Genomic DNA, 18,441 nt, shown 5'->3' with positions numbered 1-18,441 from the left:
TACAGATCTTATAGAATCAAATTAGTTCCTTATAAGGGAGCCCAAAACTTCCTATGAATAATCTCTCTTTCACATGTGATTACATCCATGCCACTGTGATGTCGCCATCATGAGGCCCTTACCAGAGCCAAACAGATTTTGGCATCATGTTCCTTAATCTGTAAAACTGTGAGCTAACACAGCTCTTTTCTTTATAAAGTATTCAGCCTCAGGCATTCTGCGATAGCAATACAAAATGAACTAAGATAAGAATGAATCATTGTAAATCCAAGGAGAACAAAACAGCAGTGTTATGAAGCTGAAGACGACTCAAGAATGAAAAAGGAGCATGTTGTCAAATGCAAACAGAAGACCAAGTCAGCTGCTCTATAAGCCACAGCGATGTCTCTTTCACTTATTTAGGACCTAATGTAGTACTCAACACATACAGAAAATTAACAAACATTTGTTGAATGTGGGAATATATGAATACAGTATCACTTTTTGAAAGTTAGCATGTAGATTAGAATGAGCCTAAATTTTATCTGCTCAGAAATAATCCCCTCAGATACTCATTAGGCAAGGTTTGCTTGACTTCTAAAACTCCTGCCTGATCCTTTTTGTTCTAGTGTATTACTCATCTATCCTTACTCTTGTTGTTCAAATCTCTCAGATCTCCTTTGCCTTTACTTTAAAAGAAGTGTATTCAAAGAAGCTGTAGGCCTGAGAAAAGGACTCCATGCCTCATTCTAGTCAATACTCCATCTGAGTTGTTCTTCAAATTACTTCATCTGCAGCATCAGCCAGCAAGCCCTAATTTACAAATTAAAGACAGATCCTTATTCAAAATTACCTATTTTAGGTAGCTTAAGTGGTGAACAGACCCAAATATCCTTACTGGAAACCCATTAGACAAACCTGAAACCCATCTAAAGGAATCATCTCAATAAATCATTTCTATAACAACGAATCATTTCCATTGTAAGTCAAAGTAGGTTGAAGATATTCATAAAACAATGACAGTGGCACATGATAAGCTTGAGGAGTTTAGTAAAAAAAAAAAGAAGGAACTTGAATATGAGGCTCAATGAATATAGTCATCTTAGGAGGAGATTCACATCTACATATTTGAAAGCAGAAAGACAAAGGAGAGAAATAATACTTGAAGTAGTGGATATGTGTATGGAAGGAGGAAGAGAGAATGGCAGAGACAGCACAGTCTGGGTATAAACACACACCACTTCTCTGAGGAGAAGTGGTACGCTAATAGAAGCACTGACAGAGATGAACTATAAATCCAGTGGGTCAAGGCAAAGTCTTCAGCGTGAACATGAGGAGACTGAAAAATACCTATGGAAAGTATGCCTAAGGGTAGAGAGGAGAGACAAAGACTGAGAAAATGGTAGTTTCTTACTTCAAGTCATGTTTTATACATTAGAGTACCTATGATCAAGTGCTTTAGCATCCTATCAAAGAGACTTAAAAGTGCTGTAACATACTTTTCTGTGCGTTGTTGTTAACAATTGTACTATAAACAAGAGAAGGAAAAAGAAAGCTTCAAGTGAAAAATATTTTCCCCATCATTGTGACATTTCCACACCTGGTCCCATGACTCACCTGGTCATACCCATAAGGCCTCTGCTGGGGGGGCTGGGGTGGTCCAGGCTGTGTTGGTCTGTATCCCCCATACTGCTGACCTTGTCCTTGTGGATAGTTAGGATACTGAGGACCTGGACCACCCTGTGAAGGACCTGCAAAACAGATAACACAAACGAAAGCCCAGATAAAAAATGTAAGTCCCTCAAACATGAGAAAAGGTTTAAAACTAGATAATTATATTTTTGTATCTAAATTTAAAAGAATATTTTGCTAGCTTCATTTTCTCAAAGGCTTGGTGAAATAAATTTCAATGGTCATATGAAGAGTAAAAATATTATAATGCTACTTCAATGCAATTATTGCACTATGCCCTAGCAATTCTAGATGTGTACATGAAAACAGGTAAGAAAGATTAAAGGAACTGTAAAACAAGTTAACTCCCAGAAGATAAGAAAATTAATCTATCTCTATATACATATTATATATATTAATTAGAAAGTTAGCTTTTGCAAGCGAGAGGCAAAAAAAGAAAGGATGCAGTTTCAAAGAAAAATAACAAAATAATTTCTAAATAAAGTTTGGGACTAAATCATAATTGCAGGACTCTAGATTTACATATGTAATCACCCAAAGAATCCTATGGCTACACTCTGCATCCACAAACTTAACACAGTATTTTAAAACAGAAATTAAAGACTTGAAAAGCCATAAGTTGTATGCAAAAAACTTGATTCAAAAGGTACAATACGAGAATCAATCATCTTTTAACAGTTTACCCATAAAAATGACTTATATGTAAAATTTACATATATAAAATTTATATATAAAAATGTCATATGGAGAATCAGGGAACATTTTAAATAAACACAATTAATATGGTGAATTTTCAAAAATAATTCTTATAAAAACAAATGTAGCTATCTACTGCCATATTTTAAAACACCATTCATCACACTTTTTGGTGGCCAAAACTGCAATGAGCGATTACCATAGCCCTGCTGCTGTCCTGGATAGCCCTGCTGCCCCGGGTACTGCTGCTGCTGGGGAGGATACCCTTGCTGTGGAGGTGGTCCTTGGTAAGCATCTTGCTGTTGGCCATACTGTGAGTTTCCTAAGGTAATTGGAGAAGAGGAATAAAACACTGAGAGTTTACTTCATTAACTTTTTGCCCTCTAAGATGCATAGCCAACAACACAAGAACAAAATGAAATGCCATATTGATTTTTTAAAGTTAACAAAACAAAGAAAAACTCAAACCAAACAGAAGGATTTCGGCCAAACAAACTGCAGTTAAAGCCAATTTTGCAAGGTTGAACTGCAGCATTTTCAGCGTCTCTGCCATACGAGCATTACATTTACTGGAACATCACAGTCATAAGATCATGACTATGCTAAATAAAATAAAAAAGACAAAATTAAAGACAGCTACAAGAGCACACACTAGCTACACAAGATCAGCAAGCTGTTTCCTAAAGGCACTATACTTATATGTAAAATTTTACATATGTAAACACACATGAGGAAAAAACTGGTTTGACGGGATTTATGTAAATAGGAAATTTCCACTGAGGAAAAAATTATTTTTAAATGTTTTAGTCTTTTTATTGTTGTTAGAAATGGCAAGTCATGGTTATACATTTTAAATATTCGTAAGGAAATTATTTTGATTGTTTTGGGCTCCCTGTAACTTTCAAGACAGCCAGCGACTAGTATTCTACAAGAGCTTTGCATGGGCAGAAGTTGTCTTATGCAAGAATTTTCATTCCTGTAGAAGGGGATATATATGTGTGTGTGTGAAGGTATATAGATACCTCCTTCGTAGTAATGTTGTGAGGAATCCTCATAAGGCCTATCGTAGCCTTGTTCAGGATACGACGGTTGCTGATAACCGTAATCATTATGACCTACATCAATTCGACAAGAGACAGGAAGAAACGTTAATGGCCCTGAGTGAAAACCCTAAAAATATTTAAACTTTCAGATAAAATTGTAAAAAAGAAAAAGAAATGGAAATACATAAAAAATAATTTCAATTGCATTAGCCAAATATTTACCAATGTGATTCCTTTCATCTTGCAATAACGTGCAAATTTTTTTAAAAGCAAAAAACAGTAGTTTTAGAAACATTATTACACTTATCCTCTTAACTCTGATAATCCTCATTGAGGAGGAAAAAAAACTTTTATCTTCCATTAAAAAAAATTAAAAGCATTTAGGCCTTTCACATGTAAATAACTTGAATTAAATTAGAATGAACAAAGAAAGCAATTATCATATTTTGTCAAACACCTGTTCTGTTGGTCTCCAATTCCACAGCATATGCTAAAAACAATACATAATATAAAAGAACTTCATAACTTTTTTCCCGAAAGAAACTGAAACACATTTTTCATATTCTAGTCTAACGTGCTTGCATACAGTATAGGTACCTAAAAGTATTTCTGATGCAAAAAAATTTCTTAATGCTGTCATTTTAGAAGCCTTTAGAAAATATTTCTACAGTATCATAAACATACATCTATACAAAATTAATACTGTGTTGACTCAGAGTATAACTTTAAGACAAAGTAAATTTCACCTGTAAGGTAACTGGACTTTACTCATATCCTGAATTTCACTAAAAAATTGTAGAATAATAACCTTTCAGATTGTAAAACCTGAACTAAATTTTACAAGAATGTGTAATTAAGGTTCGAGGAATAAATTTTTGAATAAATGTTATACTTAGTGCTCTAGTATTTGAATGTTCCCATCCACTTCCTATTATCTACACCAAGGGTTGGCAAACTATGGCCTACAGTCTTCATATGGCCAGTGTGGCCTGTTTCAATAAATAAAATTTTACTGGACACATTCCTGCTCATTCAGTTAACTACTGTCAATGCTGCTCGCATGGTACAGTAAGACTTCCACAGTTGGGACTAAGAACATATGGCCTGCAAAAACTTTACAGAAAAAGTTTGCCAACTCTTCATCTATGTGTTTACTGCATAAACATAAGGAAAAGTAGCCAATGCTGCTCAAGAAAATAAATGTTGCTATAAGTAGGATATTCTATGTACATACTAAGAATCTATTTTATACATCTATGCAAAAATAATAGCATTTAAGCAGAAATTCCACTAAGAAATTATATGCTTAAAGTTTTGACATTTTCCAAACAGCTATAGTTTGAATAGAAAGGTGATATTTATAACAAGACAAATTTCACATTTCAGTAAATAAGAACAAGAAAAATGTCAATTTCAACTCAATCACTTAAAATACATTTTAAAAATTAAACAACTATTGCCGGGGATTTAGCTCAGTGGTTCTGGCGCCTGCCTGGCAAGTGCAAGGTCCCAAGTTCGATCCCCAGTACCAAAAAAAAAAAAATCAAACAACTAAACCAATACATATAATTTAACAAAGTAGGTTTTACCTCTTTGAAGTATATATACTGTATTATAAACTTTTATAAACTATAAACTGTCATAAAGTTTTAAAATAAAACACAAATACCGTATCTATACATGAACGGCAAGAAAATGTGAGATTAAAAATAATATTGTTTTTAAACCAGAATTATCTATATATGTCACCATTATCACTAATAAACATTCACTGTATGAAAAACTTGACAGGTATTTGCTCTGTCATAATCAGAGGCTCTACAGCAAAAAAAAAAAATCCATCTAGGTACCTTATGCTTTACACATTGACAAAAAAAGACAGGTGAAATGATTTTTCAAGTACACTAAATTATATACATCATCTCACTGGTTTACATTAGTTTCTAGTCAATGGCTCCTAATGCTTTAGCTTTAATTCTTAGTTTCTCTAAGTAATTTACATTAAATATACCAACAGAGCCTATTATAGAAGTGAATCTTCTGGCAGTCCTTTCATGAGACAAATCACCTTTTAATATAACCACTTAATTTATCATATGTTTGGATTTTTTCTTCAATATTGTAAGATTTAAAAAAACTGCAAGAACTGCACAGCGAAAACCTAATAGTAAGCTCACATTATTACTATTTAGATTTTCCTATAGTCCACTGCTCCTTTACTAATGAATCTTTTACAATTGTCCTTCCCACTTAAAAAACACTAGATTAAATAACTAAAAATCTAGCTTGCAAATGCCTTACTTATTCTATTAAATCTATATACAGCTGTATTATGGATATAATTTAGCTCTCCAAAATTTTTCTGAAATGCCAGCACTAATGTATACAAATCACAGTACTTTGAGAAGTATGCAACATTAGCCAAAATGATGAAACTGGGAAAAATATCCCAGAATTATATTCTTTATGTACTTATACACTACATAAAAGTAAATCGGTGGGTGAACCTTACAATATATCAATTATATCACAAAAAAGGCTATTATTGAAAAAAAAAAAGTAAATCAGTGACATGTGTTATGGTTCAAATGAACAATCCCAAATATAAAAGGATCTTCGTTTATGTAAGAAAAGAATTCCAGTGACAGAATGTGATTTTTGATGTAACCAATGGAATACCTAACAAAATATACCTTGAATTAGATTAAAATTAAAAAACTAATTCTATTATTGGTATCTTATATTACTGAAGTGTTTCTGAATTCTGAAGAAACAAACTGATGGTTTCTTCATCTGAAATTAGAATGTTCCAAACAGCTTTCCATATTAATACTGGACAGGCATAGAAAGTGGGAAGGTTAAGGTTAGGCGAGATTACCATCAGGGTAATATTGCTGGTTCATGCCTTCTGGAGGACCTTGTCCACCATGACTGTATTGGTCCCCATAATAGTCCTCCTGACCTGAGTACTGCTGCGGTGGGCCTGAAAAACCACAACCAGTCAAGACGTAAATGATTTGTTCTCTAAATCGTCAAAGGCTTTCTTTCTTATTTGACTTTATGAGAGATTATTTCTCAGTTGTAGACTCACCTCCAATACTCTGGCATTGCTGCTGCTTTTAATTATTCATATACACATACATATACATATATACCACAGTTCCACATATCACATTTACTAAAATTAATGTTTAAGACCATACATATAATAGCAAACAACACTCATGAAAGCAAACTGAATTTAAAAGCAGGTTCAATCTAGTAGAAAATTAATTTCCTTTTTATTTTGACATTAGAGGACTTTGAAATAATTTTTTTTGCATAATGTCTTTATTCCTGGCCAGCTATTTAATTTCTAAAGAAGAAAACAGTGTTTTCTCCTATAAGTCAGTGACCTTTTTATATAAAATTTTATAACGTATTCTTTTCCCAGAAAATAACAGATAAAAGAAACCTGTATATCAGAAAGTTCCTATGCATTTCATGACCTTTTGGACCTACTATAGCCACTACCTTTTGGTGGAAAAAAACCATATATATAATAAATACATCAAGAAACAAAAGCCCTGACTTTGCCTCTGGACGAAAAGCACATTAAAATTTAAAACCTTTCAATTACTGAAATTTATATTAGGCAGGAAATTTCCCAAATGGACCTTACCCTGTTGAGGTGGTCTATAGGGAGGAATCTGTCTCTGACCCATCATATGATTGCCTTGGTTAACCTGACCTATCATCCCCATTGGTGGCTGCTGTCCTTGGTAGTGTTGCCCACCTCCCTGTGGCATATTGTACTGTTGAGAAGGTGGCTGCTGATGTATCATTGGACCTGAAGAGAGAGAAAACATTATGTACATAATTTTGTGACATGTATTTTTTTAAGTATAAACAATTCCTCTATTATATAAATAATGAAAGTAGATAATGTTGGAAGAGTTCTCTCTGAACAAAAATTAAGTACAGCTGCTCAACACAGCATAACATAACACAATGGCCAATACTTGGATTTTTCTCTTCAAACAATGGTAATACATATATACAGCCTGATAATGGGAGGGGGCAGCACTGAGGAATGAACGCAGGGCCTTCACACTAAGCTACAGTCCCAGTCCTTTTTAAATTTTTGAGAGTCTCACTAAATCTCTAAATTGCCCAGGCTGGGATCTAACTTTGCTCCTCCTGCCTCAGCCTCCCAGAGTGCTTGGATTACAGGCCTGTGGCACCTACTCTAGTTCTCATAACTTTTTATAGTACTTCATTGTTCCTAAAAGCATATTACATTAACTTTTATTTATCTAAATTCTGATATTATACTACTAATAATCTTTTTAATGTTTAAATACCATTAGAAGTCAACTTTGATCATCTGTGGAAATTTCCTTGCAGGCTCAGTGAAAAATGTCCATATGTTTACATATTTTACACTCCAGAGAAGTCACCTCTAGACCTCTTCGATACATCACCCTTTCCTACGAAAATGTAACCCACTCATTAAATTCTCTGAATTTCAGTATTAAGGAGTAGTTACTCGTGTTGTCTTTCCAAGTTTCACAAGTTCTCAATTTGCCATAATAACTTCCTTTTTTCAAGTTGAAATCTGATCCAGTTGCTTTTCAGTAACTTTTTTTCCATATTTCTTTTTCCAGTAGTCTTCGAATTTTTCCAAATAACTTTCTTTTTCAGATTCTTTCTTCCATATTCCTTCTTTTTTTTATAGCCATTAATTCAGCTTTAAGTAATTTTCTGTGAATTGTCCAGTAAGTTTTGGAATTATAATTCAGCCCTTTTGTGACATATATTTTTAACATCAGGAGAATTTTAAGTAACTTCTACTATATAATGTACCAAATATATAATTAAACACACTGACTTCAAATAAAAACATGTCTTTGAATTAAAGCTTACACATCTAAAATAATCCACGAACAGGGAAAAACAACTATGGTAGTTGATCTGAAATCCATTAGAAGAGTATTTTAGTCCTTTTTTAAAAAACAAAACAGGGGCCAGGGATTTAGCTCAGTGGTTCCGCCACCTGCCTCACAAGCGCAAGGTCCAGAGTTCGATCCCCGGTACCAAAAAACCAAACCAAAACAAAACAGAAGCTGGGTCTGCTGATTGAGGCCTACAATCCCAGCTGTTATTGCTTTTATCTAGGTGTCCACCCAAAGCCTTATACGGTCATTGGGGGGGGGGGGTTCAGAGGTTGCAAAATCTAGAGTGTGTGATGCTGGGATTGATTCATCATGCAATGCTAGGATTTAAGGGCACTTGGGTTAAGAGAGTGAGTGATATCTCCCCTAAGGACAGGTAGCCTGGATAAGATACAAGGGCCAGGAAGAGGCTTGTCACTGGTCCCTTGCTTGCTTGCTTTGCTACCTTCTGCCCGCCATGAACTGTTTCCCTTCTACAATCCCTGTCTGCCAGGGCACCCTGCCTTGGAGCCAGCTGATTACAGACTGAAACCTCTACAAACTGTGAGCTAAATAAATCTTTCTCCTTTAACTTTAGGTGTCAGGTATTCTGTCTCAGTAACAAGAAAAAGTAACTAAGACACCAGCACCCTGGGAGACAGAGCCAAGAGATCCCAAGCCCAAGAACAGCCTGGGCAACTTAGCAATTTGGGGAGATCCTGCCTCAAAATTTTTAAAAATTTAAAAAAGCTGGGGATGTCACTCAGTGCAAAGGCCTTGGGTTCAATCCCCAGTGCCCCCCCACACACACACACACATGCAGAAAACAATGATATATGAACACCCTATATATATTTTCCTTTTTATATAATATATGTCTATACAATATAATCTTTTAGGGAAAAAAAAGCAGTCCTTCTGCTGCCCTAGAAAAGATACCCCAAATAAGTTTTACAAAAATCACACAGCAAATCAATAGTCAAACCAAGGGAAAGAAACCAAATATGTGGATTTTCATTTTGCATTTTTTAACAGCCACTTAATAATGACAGGCACAGAAACTACAGAAACATTTATAAGCATCATATCAGTATATTTCATAAACTTTAATTTTAGGACAAAATTTTAAAGGGTCTTCTTTCCCTTTCCAAATCTTTTTATAAGCTTGATAAACTAAAAAGTTTCATTGAAATCAAAGGGTGATAGTTTTTTCTAATAAGTCACTAAAACACACACATGGGTGTGCATGTGCACATGCATGTACACACACACATTCTTATTCCAAAAACACCTAGGCAGAGAAGTGCAAGAAGCTGTAGGCTCAGAAATGTGAACTATGCAATTTTCAGAGTGAGCAATAAATACCAGGGCAGCCAAACGACCGCCACTATGGAATCACACAACCTTAAAAACATATCATATAAAATAATCAACAATGGCTCTAAGGTCCCATGTTGCCATCTACCAATACATGAAATTCCTTAGAGGTTTACTGAGCCAAGTTACGGTAAGGGAGCTCGTCATTATGCCATTATAACCATTTCTACCCCGAAAGTATGCGTGAGTCATCTCCCAGTATACTGCTTACATAGCTTCATATTCCCCCCTTTATCGACCTGGGGACAATTTAAGGAAAAGTACAAAAGCCAAAGATTGGAGAACTTGGAAAAGTTTTATAGGCAAAAATTTCCCAAATGAGCCGAAAGTTTACTGTTTATTTAAACAACTGAAAACAAAACAAAGCAAGTCCACCTCTACTGACCTACAACAGCAACAATGCAAGCAGAAAGACTTCACACCTTTTCAATGTGGAGAACTATTTTATCTGAAGGAATACTTTGTCAAAGCTAACTTTTTCCTCCTATTCACTTTCTTCTGTTCATCTACTTCTTTTCAAATTCATCTTTTCCTTCTTTCTAATTTTCAAAAGTTACTCTGAGACCCTTCTTTCAATAAGGAAATGTATTTGTAACAGCAGGGACAAGGTAGCTCCCCCAGTGAAGAGGATGAGAATTCAACATGGAATGCACCCGAATGCTGCTTACTGCTGCTGGTTAAATGTTTTCACTTTCATTTCCTGTAAGCCCCTAACAACGACCAAAAGAAAGGATCCCAATTTTCAAGTTATTTGCTCAAGACTCCAAAGGCCAAAATCATACAGCCATTAGATATCAGTTGGGAATAAGACAAACTTGCTTGATTTCAAAGCACATGGCTCTGCTTCACCATTTTCACTGGCTCTCCTCAAGGTTATAGTTCAGAAGCAAATTCTGCTGTTAAAAAAAATTCTAAAACACTAATGAGTTTAACTGAGGCTATAATTTTAAGTATATTTTGTATAGAGTAAAAGAATTGAACACTAACATTCATAATTTGATAGGTTGGGCATTGGTGTAAGTGAAAGTTTTGTCATCTCCAACAATGTCTAAAAACCTCTTGCCTTAACTGAAGGTAACAATAAAACGAGCACATACTCTATGCACTGGAACCAAAATTTAAAAGAAAGCAAAACCATACAGCCAGGAGGAAAAATCCAAAAAGATACATAACAACAAAATTCTAAACTTTGCTCTAAAAGGAAAAGATACTTCTAGCTTAAGCCCTGACACAAACACCACATCGCTTGTGCTTTGTCTTCTGGGGCTGTCAGCAGTTCCACTCCCAAAGAGCTCAATTACCACCCTTCTTTTATGCTCTGTCACTTCCCTCCCTGAGGATCCCAGGATCATTCAGGACCAACCCTAAGACCACAGAGAGAATGCAATAAGAGAGCACTACTAAAACAAGGTATTTTCTATTGTTTCCTAGAAGCTTTAACCATTAAAGATAAAAAATTATGGCTTTATGACTTGGATTCTGATTGTTTAAGAAACGTATTTTCCTTATGATAAAGAAGTGTGCTACACTGGCAATGTATGAGTATTATCTCCTGAGACACTAATCGAAGTATGAGAGTTAAATCTCAAAAGGCTCTCCCAAAGTTCCAAAAATGTGTACTACAGAGTAAATATTACAAAATGAGTCTATTATAAATAACCATTTTCTGCAAATAGCATCATACACTATTATATGCTTAAAGGATATTCCTCAGCTTTTTTTTTTTTGGTACCGGGGATCGATCTCTGGTCCTTGTGTTTGCAAGAGGCAGGTGGCAGAACCACTGAGCTAAAACCCCGGCTCCTCAGCTTTTACATTAACTATTTTGATGCTGAGTTTTACTATAAAGTATCATAATACATCCACAAAGATTCTGCTAATGTCTTAATTACTTACAATATATTTTTGCTAGGACATAAAACAAATTTATTATTATACCATTTCTTCTAAGTTTTATACTCTACTAGATATTCTATGGAAACAATGTCCTATATCTTAAATATATGTAAAATATTTCCAAATTACTATTCTGCATGTTTTACTATCGGATTTTTTGTTTTGTTTTGTTTTTGTTTTTTGGTACCGGGGATCAAACTCGGGTCCTTGCGCTTGCAAGGCAGGCGACAGAACCACTGAGCTAAATCCCTGGCCCTAACAGATTTTTTTTTTACCTTAAATTAGCAGGAAAAAAGAAAAATTTTAGGATCAAATTTGAGTGCTTCTTATATATCAGACACAAGGCCAGGAGCCACGGTGAGAGGAAAAAATGTGAGGAATACTGTCATAGTAACTTAAAACTAGGCTGGCAGAGTTTGTATAAACATTAAATTTTAATTGATCTGTGAAAAATTTTCAATGATGTAGTTCTTAAATGTTCCCTATACATACACATATGTATATATTCACATCTTCAAAACAAATAAACTATAATTCTATAAACTGTATAATTAATCTAAAAATTTCTTTAAATATATGGTTCAAAGTGGTAGCTAATATTTAGTGAACACTTACCATAAGCCAGGCACTAAGCTAACAGCTTTATATGTACTATTTGCCCTCCCCAAAACCTTATGAAACAGGTAGTATTCTCAACTTCATTTTATAGATAAGAAAACTAAATGTTACAAATATTAAGGCTCTTACTCAAAGCTGCATAGCTACTAAACAGGGAGAACTCTAAAGCCCAACCTCTTAACCACTATGTATACTTCCTTTCCAAAGTCAAGTCATATTTATCAAATGTCATTCTCTCTCAAGAAAGCAATTTTAAATAATTTTTTCCACTGTAACACAAAAATCCTAATAAGATACACGAAAAGTCTTAAACCTATATATAGCTATGTTATAATAAGTATTAGACCATGAAACTGCCCTGGTAACTTCATGTTCATATTTCATCATTTACTTCTCACATTTCACTACGTATTCTGTACCTATTCAATCTCAAACCATTTCTAACTCACATTTGAAGGTAATACTAATAATCTGTAAGAGAAAAATTCCTATACTCCAGCAAATTCAATTAGCTAACTACTACCTATTTAAATAGCCATTTAAAATGAAAAAGATTCTTTGCATAACTAAATTGTACATGGGTCTACATCATGAATTTTAAATAGCTCACAGTGAAGATGTTCGAATGTAATACCAAAGATAAAAGAACAAGTGCCCAGTATCTAAGAAAATGTGCAATGATTACCTCAAAAGCTTGGTAAATTCACTGCAATTAAATAAGTACAGACTTAGCTGGCTACCTAAGTAACCAATGAAAAAAACACCATTATATGGGCCAGGGATTTAGCTCAGTGGTTTTGCAGGCACAAGGACCCGAGTTCGATCCCTCGTACCAAAAAGAAAAAAACGCAAAAAACACCATTACAGAGTTTAGCTAGTGAAAAGAACAGCTCATGAAGAGATAGAAACCTTTCAGAAACATGAAATTTTTAAGAGACATTCTCATAAAGGATTAAAAGGTGTTAAAAACAATAGTACCAGTATGTTTTGCTGTCATTTGTTTCTTTAATGATATAGACCATCTTTATATGCAGATATTCCCACTGACTAGTTCTTAAACCTGTAATCCTCAACCATGGGTAACTTTGCTTGGAGAAATTTAGCAACTTCTGGAGACATTTTTAGTTGTCACAACTGGGATAGGGTTACTACTGCCACCTAGTGGGTAGATGACAGAAATACTGCTAAACGTTTCATAATGCACCAGACAGCCCCTCATAACAAAGAATTATCCACATCAAAGTGCCACTAGTTAAGAAATCTGGGATTTCTCAAGTGAATAATTTTAATTCATATGTACCTTTACAAAAAAATCTGGGAACTAGATTATTTAGCTTCCTAGTGACTGAGAATTGGAAATCTAGCGAAATAAAAGGCTAGCCTATCTCCTACAGTTAAGACAACCTCTCTTAAATGATTCCTCTTAGTTTCATCTACACTGTATAAAAATAATAATAATAACAAAAAAAGTCACTGGTAGCTGAATGCTATTGACTGAAATACTCTTAAAAGTTCTAGATTTCTTAGTTATTACCCCAGAAAAATTCTGAGGGAATGGGCTGTAATTAAGTAAGTCTTGGGCTATTTGTTAAAATGTAATTTGTAAAACATACCACATGATCCATCAGTTGCACTCCTGAGTGTTTATCCCAGAGAAATGAAAATTTATGTTCAAATAAAAAAACCTAGACATCCACAGGATTGTTCATAGCACCTTTATTGTAAAGGCCAAAAATTGAAAACCACCAAAATGTTTCTCAAGTGAATAGCTCAATATATTGTAGTATAGTCATATGTGGAATACTACTCAGTGATAAAAAGGAATAATTATTGATATATGTTAACAACTCGGTTGCAACTAAAGGATATTAACTATGCTGAGTGAAAAAAACAATCTCAAAAAGTCAAGCACTGTACAATCCTATTTATACAGTATTTTCAAAAACACACAATTCAGTTGGAGAAGAGTAATAATGGTTGCCAGAGATGACAGGTAGGGCAGAGTGCACAGGACCTGTCTGTACTGTGCCTCTGTAACTTTCTGTGAACTTGTCATTATTTTCAATCAATGAGCCTAAATTTTATTTGGTTGCTATTTAACTGAAACTCATCTGGATTTTGTCTCCCAAACCCATAAGATTTTGGTACACTTGACAATCACCCATTTTACTGACAGCAGCTGACAACGCCTGCCTGGCTGGTTTCAGGCCTGCAATGACAGCTGGCAGTTGACAGCACCACAGAGAAGGACCTGGCTTCCCAACCTGCCACGCCAGGTGTACTCCTACCCACCTAGCCAGCCAGCCAGCCAGCCAGCCAGCCAGCACACAGAACAAAGTAGTTCCTGACTTCTAGAACTCACGAGTCCAGGGAAAATAATTAAACAAGTACTTATGAATAAATATGTAATTACAAGTGTTCAAACTGCTGCTAAAAGTACCTAACTACAGGTTACTAACTCAGACTTATATGTGGAGTAATTTAAATCTGACATGTCAAATTAAAGGTGATTTTTATTGTTTTTTATATTTTCCAGATTTTTCATGTTAAATATTAGTTTTTTATAATTATAAAATGGTATTGGGAAAAAATTACAGCCTCAAAACATTCATCCAATATTAGTAGTACTGGTTAAAGATACAAACAAAACATCTTCTCTAAACTACAATGTAAAGGCTGTAACACTCCATAACAGAAACTTGCGAAACTAACAGTATTTCAGAAACTTAACCAATTTTAACAATGAAAATAGGGAACACAATTCTCATTCGTTCAAAGTGTTTCAGAAATCAAGTGTAACACTCGTGGAATACGTAAAATAATTCTTTCACATTAGTGAGGCCAGTCTTGGAAACCACCCCCTGTAATTTCACAGAAGTGAGGCCAGTACTAGGATCTCACCGCTATCAATAATTATATTTATACACACACACACACACACACACACACACACACACACACACCTGCATATGAATAAAATTTACTACACTGGAGACTCCTGTAGCACCTGAGCTGGGGTAGGGCTTGGGGTTATGATCTGAATCTTAAAATGGCCGCCGAATGCTCACTGGATGAAGGATGGGTCCCACCGCAGCAGTGCTCAGAGGTGGAGCCTTGGGAGGTGACTGAGATCATGAAGGCTCTGACCTCACAAAGGGATTCATCCATTTATGGATTCACAGTGTACTGGGCTGCTGAGAGCGGGTGGGGGAAACATGAGGAGGGAGGGCCTAGTTGGAGGCCGCAGGTCATCTCAGGTGCACCCTGGATGGGGCAGTTTTATCCCTGACCCCCACCAGAGGAGCAGCTCTGCTTTACCACTCGCTCCCTGCCATGGTGTTTGGCCTTGCCTTGGGCCCTAAGTCATTAGGCCAAGCAACCATGAATTGAAGCCTGTGAAACTGTAAAGCAAAATAAATCTTTCCTCCTTCTGTGTTATTTTTCTTAAGTGTTTTGTCTCAGAAAGGGAAAGCTAACACAGGGGTCACAGGGCAGAATCATGATCATTGAACAAGATTAACTGCATGGACAATCAAATCTACATAGGGAAGCCAGAAGAAAAACTCAACAGCAAGGCTCAGGTGAGCTCTTCTAGGCAGCAACAGTCTGTATGTTTCATCACACACCCATGCTGCAGAGTAAACCATCCTGTCTGTCCATAAAGAAAACAGAAGCATTGCGTCTGGCACCTCTTCTGGATTCTGTCTTGTGTACTTCTTCCCTTGGCTGAATCTTTTCTCAGTGATTATTCGTGTCAACTGTATGTGGACCTTAATTTAGCACATATTGATTTGAAGCTCTGATACAGTTAAGAGATAGCTAATATTATCACTTTCAGAATCCTAACAGTGGAACAAACAATTTTTAAAAGTTAAAATTCCTAGCTCCTGAAATTAACAACTTGTTTTCACATGTGTAAAATTCACATAATGCTGGAAAAAATATAAAGAACTCCTTCAAATAATAAAAAGATAAACCACAGAATATAGAATGTGACCAGGCATTCATAGAAAGCATACAAATGGAAAATAAATATAAGTTCTTAATAGAGGAAATAAAAATTAACATGATTACATTTTTTCCTGTATGTTTAGCAAAGATTAAAGTTTTAGTACCACAGGGTATGAAGTGAGTACTTTCATACTCTGTAGGGATGTGACTTCACACATCCTTTACTGAAAATGATTTCTCTTACAAGATTTTAAGAATTCATGTATTTTATCCTAAAAATCTATTTCTAGATCTTACAAAAATCCTCCACGTATAGTGAAAGATACAGGTACAAAGACAGGTACAGGTACGTGTATATGCACACAAGGAACACTGCCATTTTAAAAATGAGGTAGACCTACACACAGTGACAGCAAACAGGCACAGAGGTACACTACTACAATACATTTGCACAATTAAATCCTAAGCTGTCCTACTATTCTAGCATCAAGACTCTGGATCAGTTGAGCCAAAGAACACACTGATAGAAAAAACGGTATCTAAAAACCATTTCTTAATACTACTCAAACAACAAGGAAACCAGAAATAAATTAGATACTGTGTCTGAAATAAGACAACAGTTGACAAACCAATCTCAAGTATGGTTCATTTAAAAAGAAAAGTGTTGATTACTCAGGCCAACTGGCTTTCTATAAACTGCAGAAACAGTTAATAAGAGGGGCCAGGGATTTAGCTCAGTGGTGGCGTGCCTGCCTCGGAAAAAAAAAAAAAAAAAGAAACAATTACTAAGTCGGGATTTTTCCATCTGTCATTTCACTTAAAGGTCTGAGTTCCAAACTGAAGAATGACATACATAGAATTTATGATACACATTTTTTAACATAAACATAGCAACTTGTGAAACTCTTTATATCTATGTAATTAGCAAACTTCTGTTAAACATGGAAAACTATAATTATTAAAACCTGGGAATGAAAAAAAATCCTAATTTCATCAAATATAATGTTGGCCATCTTCAGAAAGCCTTTCGATTCTCACTTGGCGTTTCATACTCTAATGAATATTTGTTGCTTTATTAAATATCTTTAAGACACTAACTCTACCCAGGTTATGACACCTGGCTCCAACTGCTATTTATGGAATAGATGTGTGGCTACCCTTAGAATGATTCTTACACTTGGGGTATACAGGCAACAAACAAAATAGATATGTTTCCTGCCTTTTAAAAGAGCTTTTTGAAGCGTTCGACAAAATCCAACACCCTTTCATGATAAAAATCCTACAGAAAATTGGAATAGATGGTCTCTACCTCAACCTGATAATCTAGCTATTTATGAAAAACCAAGAGTCAACATCATACTAAATAGTCAAAAATTGAAAGCTTTCATGCTAAAATCAGGAATAAGACAAGGATGTGCACTAACACCACTCCTGTTCAATACAGTTTTGGAACCATTAGCCACACCAATTAAACAAGAGAAAGAAAGAAAAAGAATAATGATAGGAAACAAAGAAGTTAAACTGTCATTATTTGCTGACAATACAATACTCTACATAGAAGACCCCAAAAAAACTCTAGTAAAAGCCTTCTAGACTTAATTGACAGATTCAGTAGAGTAGCTGGATACAAGGTCAACACTCAAAAATCAATAGCCCTCTTGCACACAAACAGACTCACGGAGAGAGAAATTAGGGAAACAATTCCTTTCACAATAGCATCCAAAAAAATGAAATGTCTAGGAATCAATCTAACGAAGGAAGTAAAAGACCTCTACCTTGAAAACTACAGCACCCTGAAAAAAAGAGATCAAAGAGGATATCAGAAAATTGAAAGACATCCCTCGTTCCTGGGTAGGAAAAACCAATATAGTAAAAATGGTCATACTTCCAAAACTGCTATATAGATTCAATGCAAACCTGATTGAAATCCCAACAGTGTATTTCACAGAACTAGAGAAAACAATCCAAAAATTCATTTGGAACCAGAAGAGATCTAGAATAGCAAAAGCAATTCTAGGCAACAAAGACATGACGGGGGTATCACAATCCCCAACATAAAACTATAATACAAAGCAACTGTGATAAAAATAGCATGGTACTGGCAAAGAAACAGACCGGAGGATCAGTGGAATAGATTAGTAGATGCAGACAACCCCAGACATACTCAGCCATCTCATCTTCGACAAAGCGAAACACTCTCAAGGGAGGAAAGATAGCCTCTTTAATAAATGATGCTGGAAAAGCTAGATTTCAACCTGCCACAGATTAAAACTAGA

The 18,441-nt window shown here is 35.2% G+C and overlaps 1 protein-coding gene across 7 annotated transcripts in view; it reads right to left on the bottom strand.

The window, feature by feature from the left end:
- The window catches only part of Ss18 (SS18 subunit of BAF chromatin remodeling complex), an 83,297-nt gene that overhangs the window by 18,235 nt on the left and 46,621 nt on the right, over positions 1 to 18,441 (bottom strand). For 3 of the 7 annotated variants that reach the window (XR_015444250.1, XR_015444244.1, XR_015444247.1), the window contains 4 exons: positions 7,072 to 7,239; positions 6,289 to 6,393; positions 2,567 to 3,482; positions 1,597 to 1,730 (listed from right to left, as the gene is read on the bottom strand). Coding sequence is in view for 4 of the 7 variants with exons in the window: in XM_004853140.4 (XP_004853197.1) it covers positions 1,597 to 1,730; positions 2,567 to 2,689; positions 3,390 to 3,482; positions 6,289 to 6,393; positions 7,072 to 7,239 (623 nt within the window). In the remaining 3 variants the exon portion in view is untranslated. The remainder of the gene's footprint in view (positions 1 to 1,596; positions 1,731 to 2,566; positions 3,483 to 6,288; positions 6,394 to 7,071; positions 7,240 to 18,441) is intronic. The other 4 variants (XM_004853140.4, XM_087193940.1, XM_013075276.3 and 1 more) reach the window with 2 other exon arrangements.

Source organism: Heterocephalus glaber, unplaced genomic scaffold, assembly GCF_053883595.1.
Source record: "Heterocephalus glaber isolate CG9 unplaced genomic scaffold, H.glaber_assembly_v1.0 deba00000331, whole genome shotgun sequence".
In the NCBI taxonomy this organism is placed as follows: Eukaryota; Metazoa; Chordata; class Mammalia; order Rodentia; family Bathyergidae; genus Heterocephalus; species Heterocephalus glaber.
The sequence above is the reverse complement of the archived record's forward strand: the minus strand, read 5'-3'. Positions and strand labels throughout refer to the sequence as shown.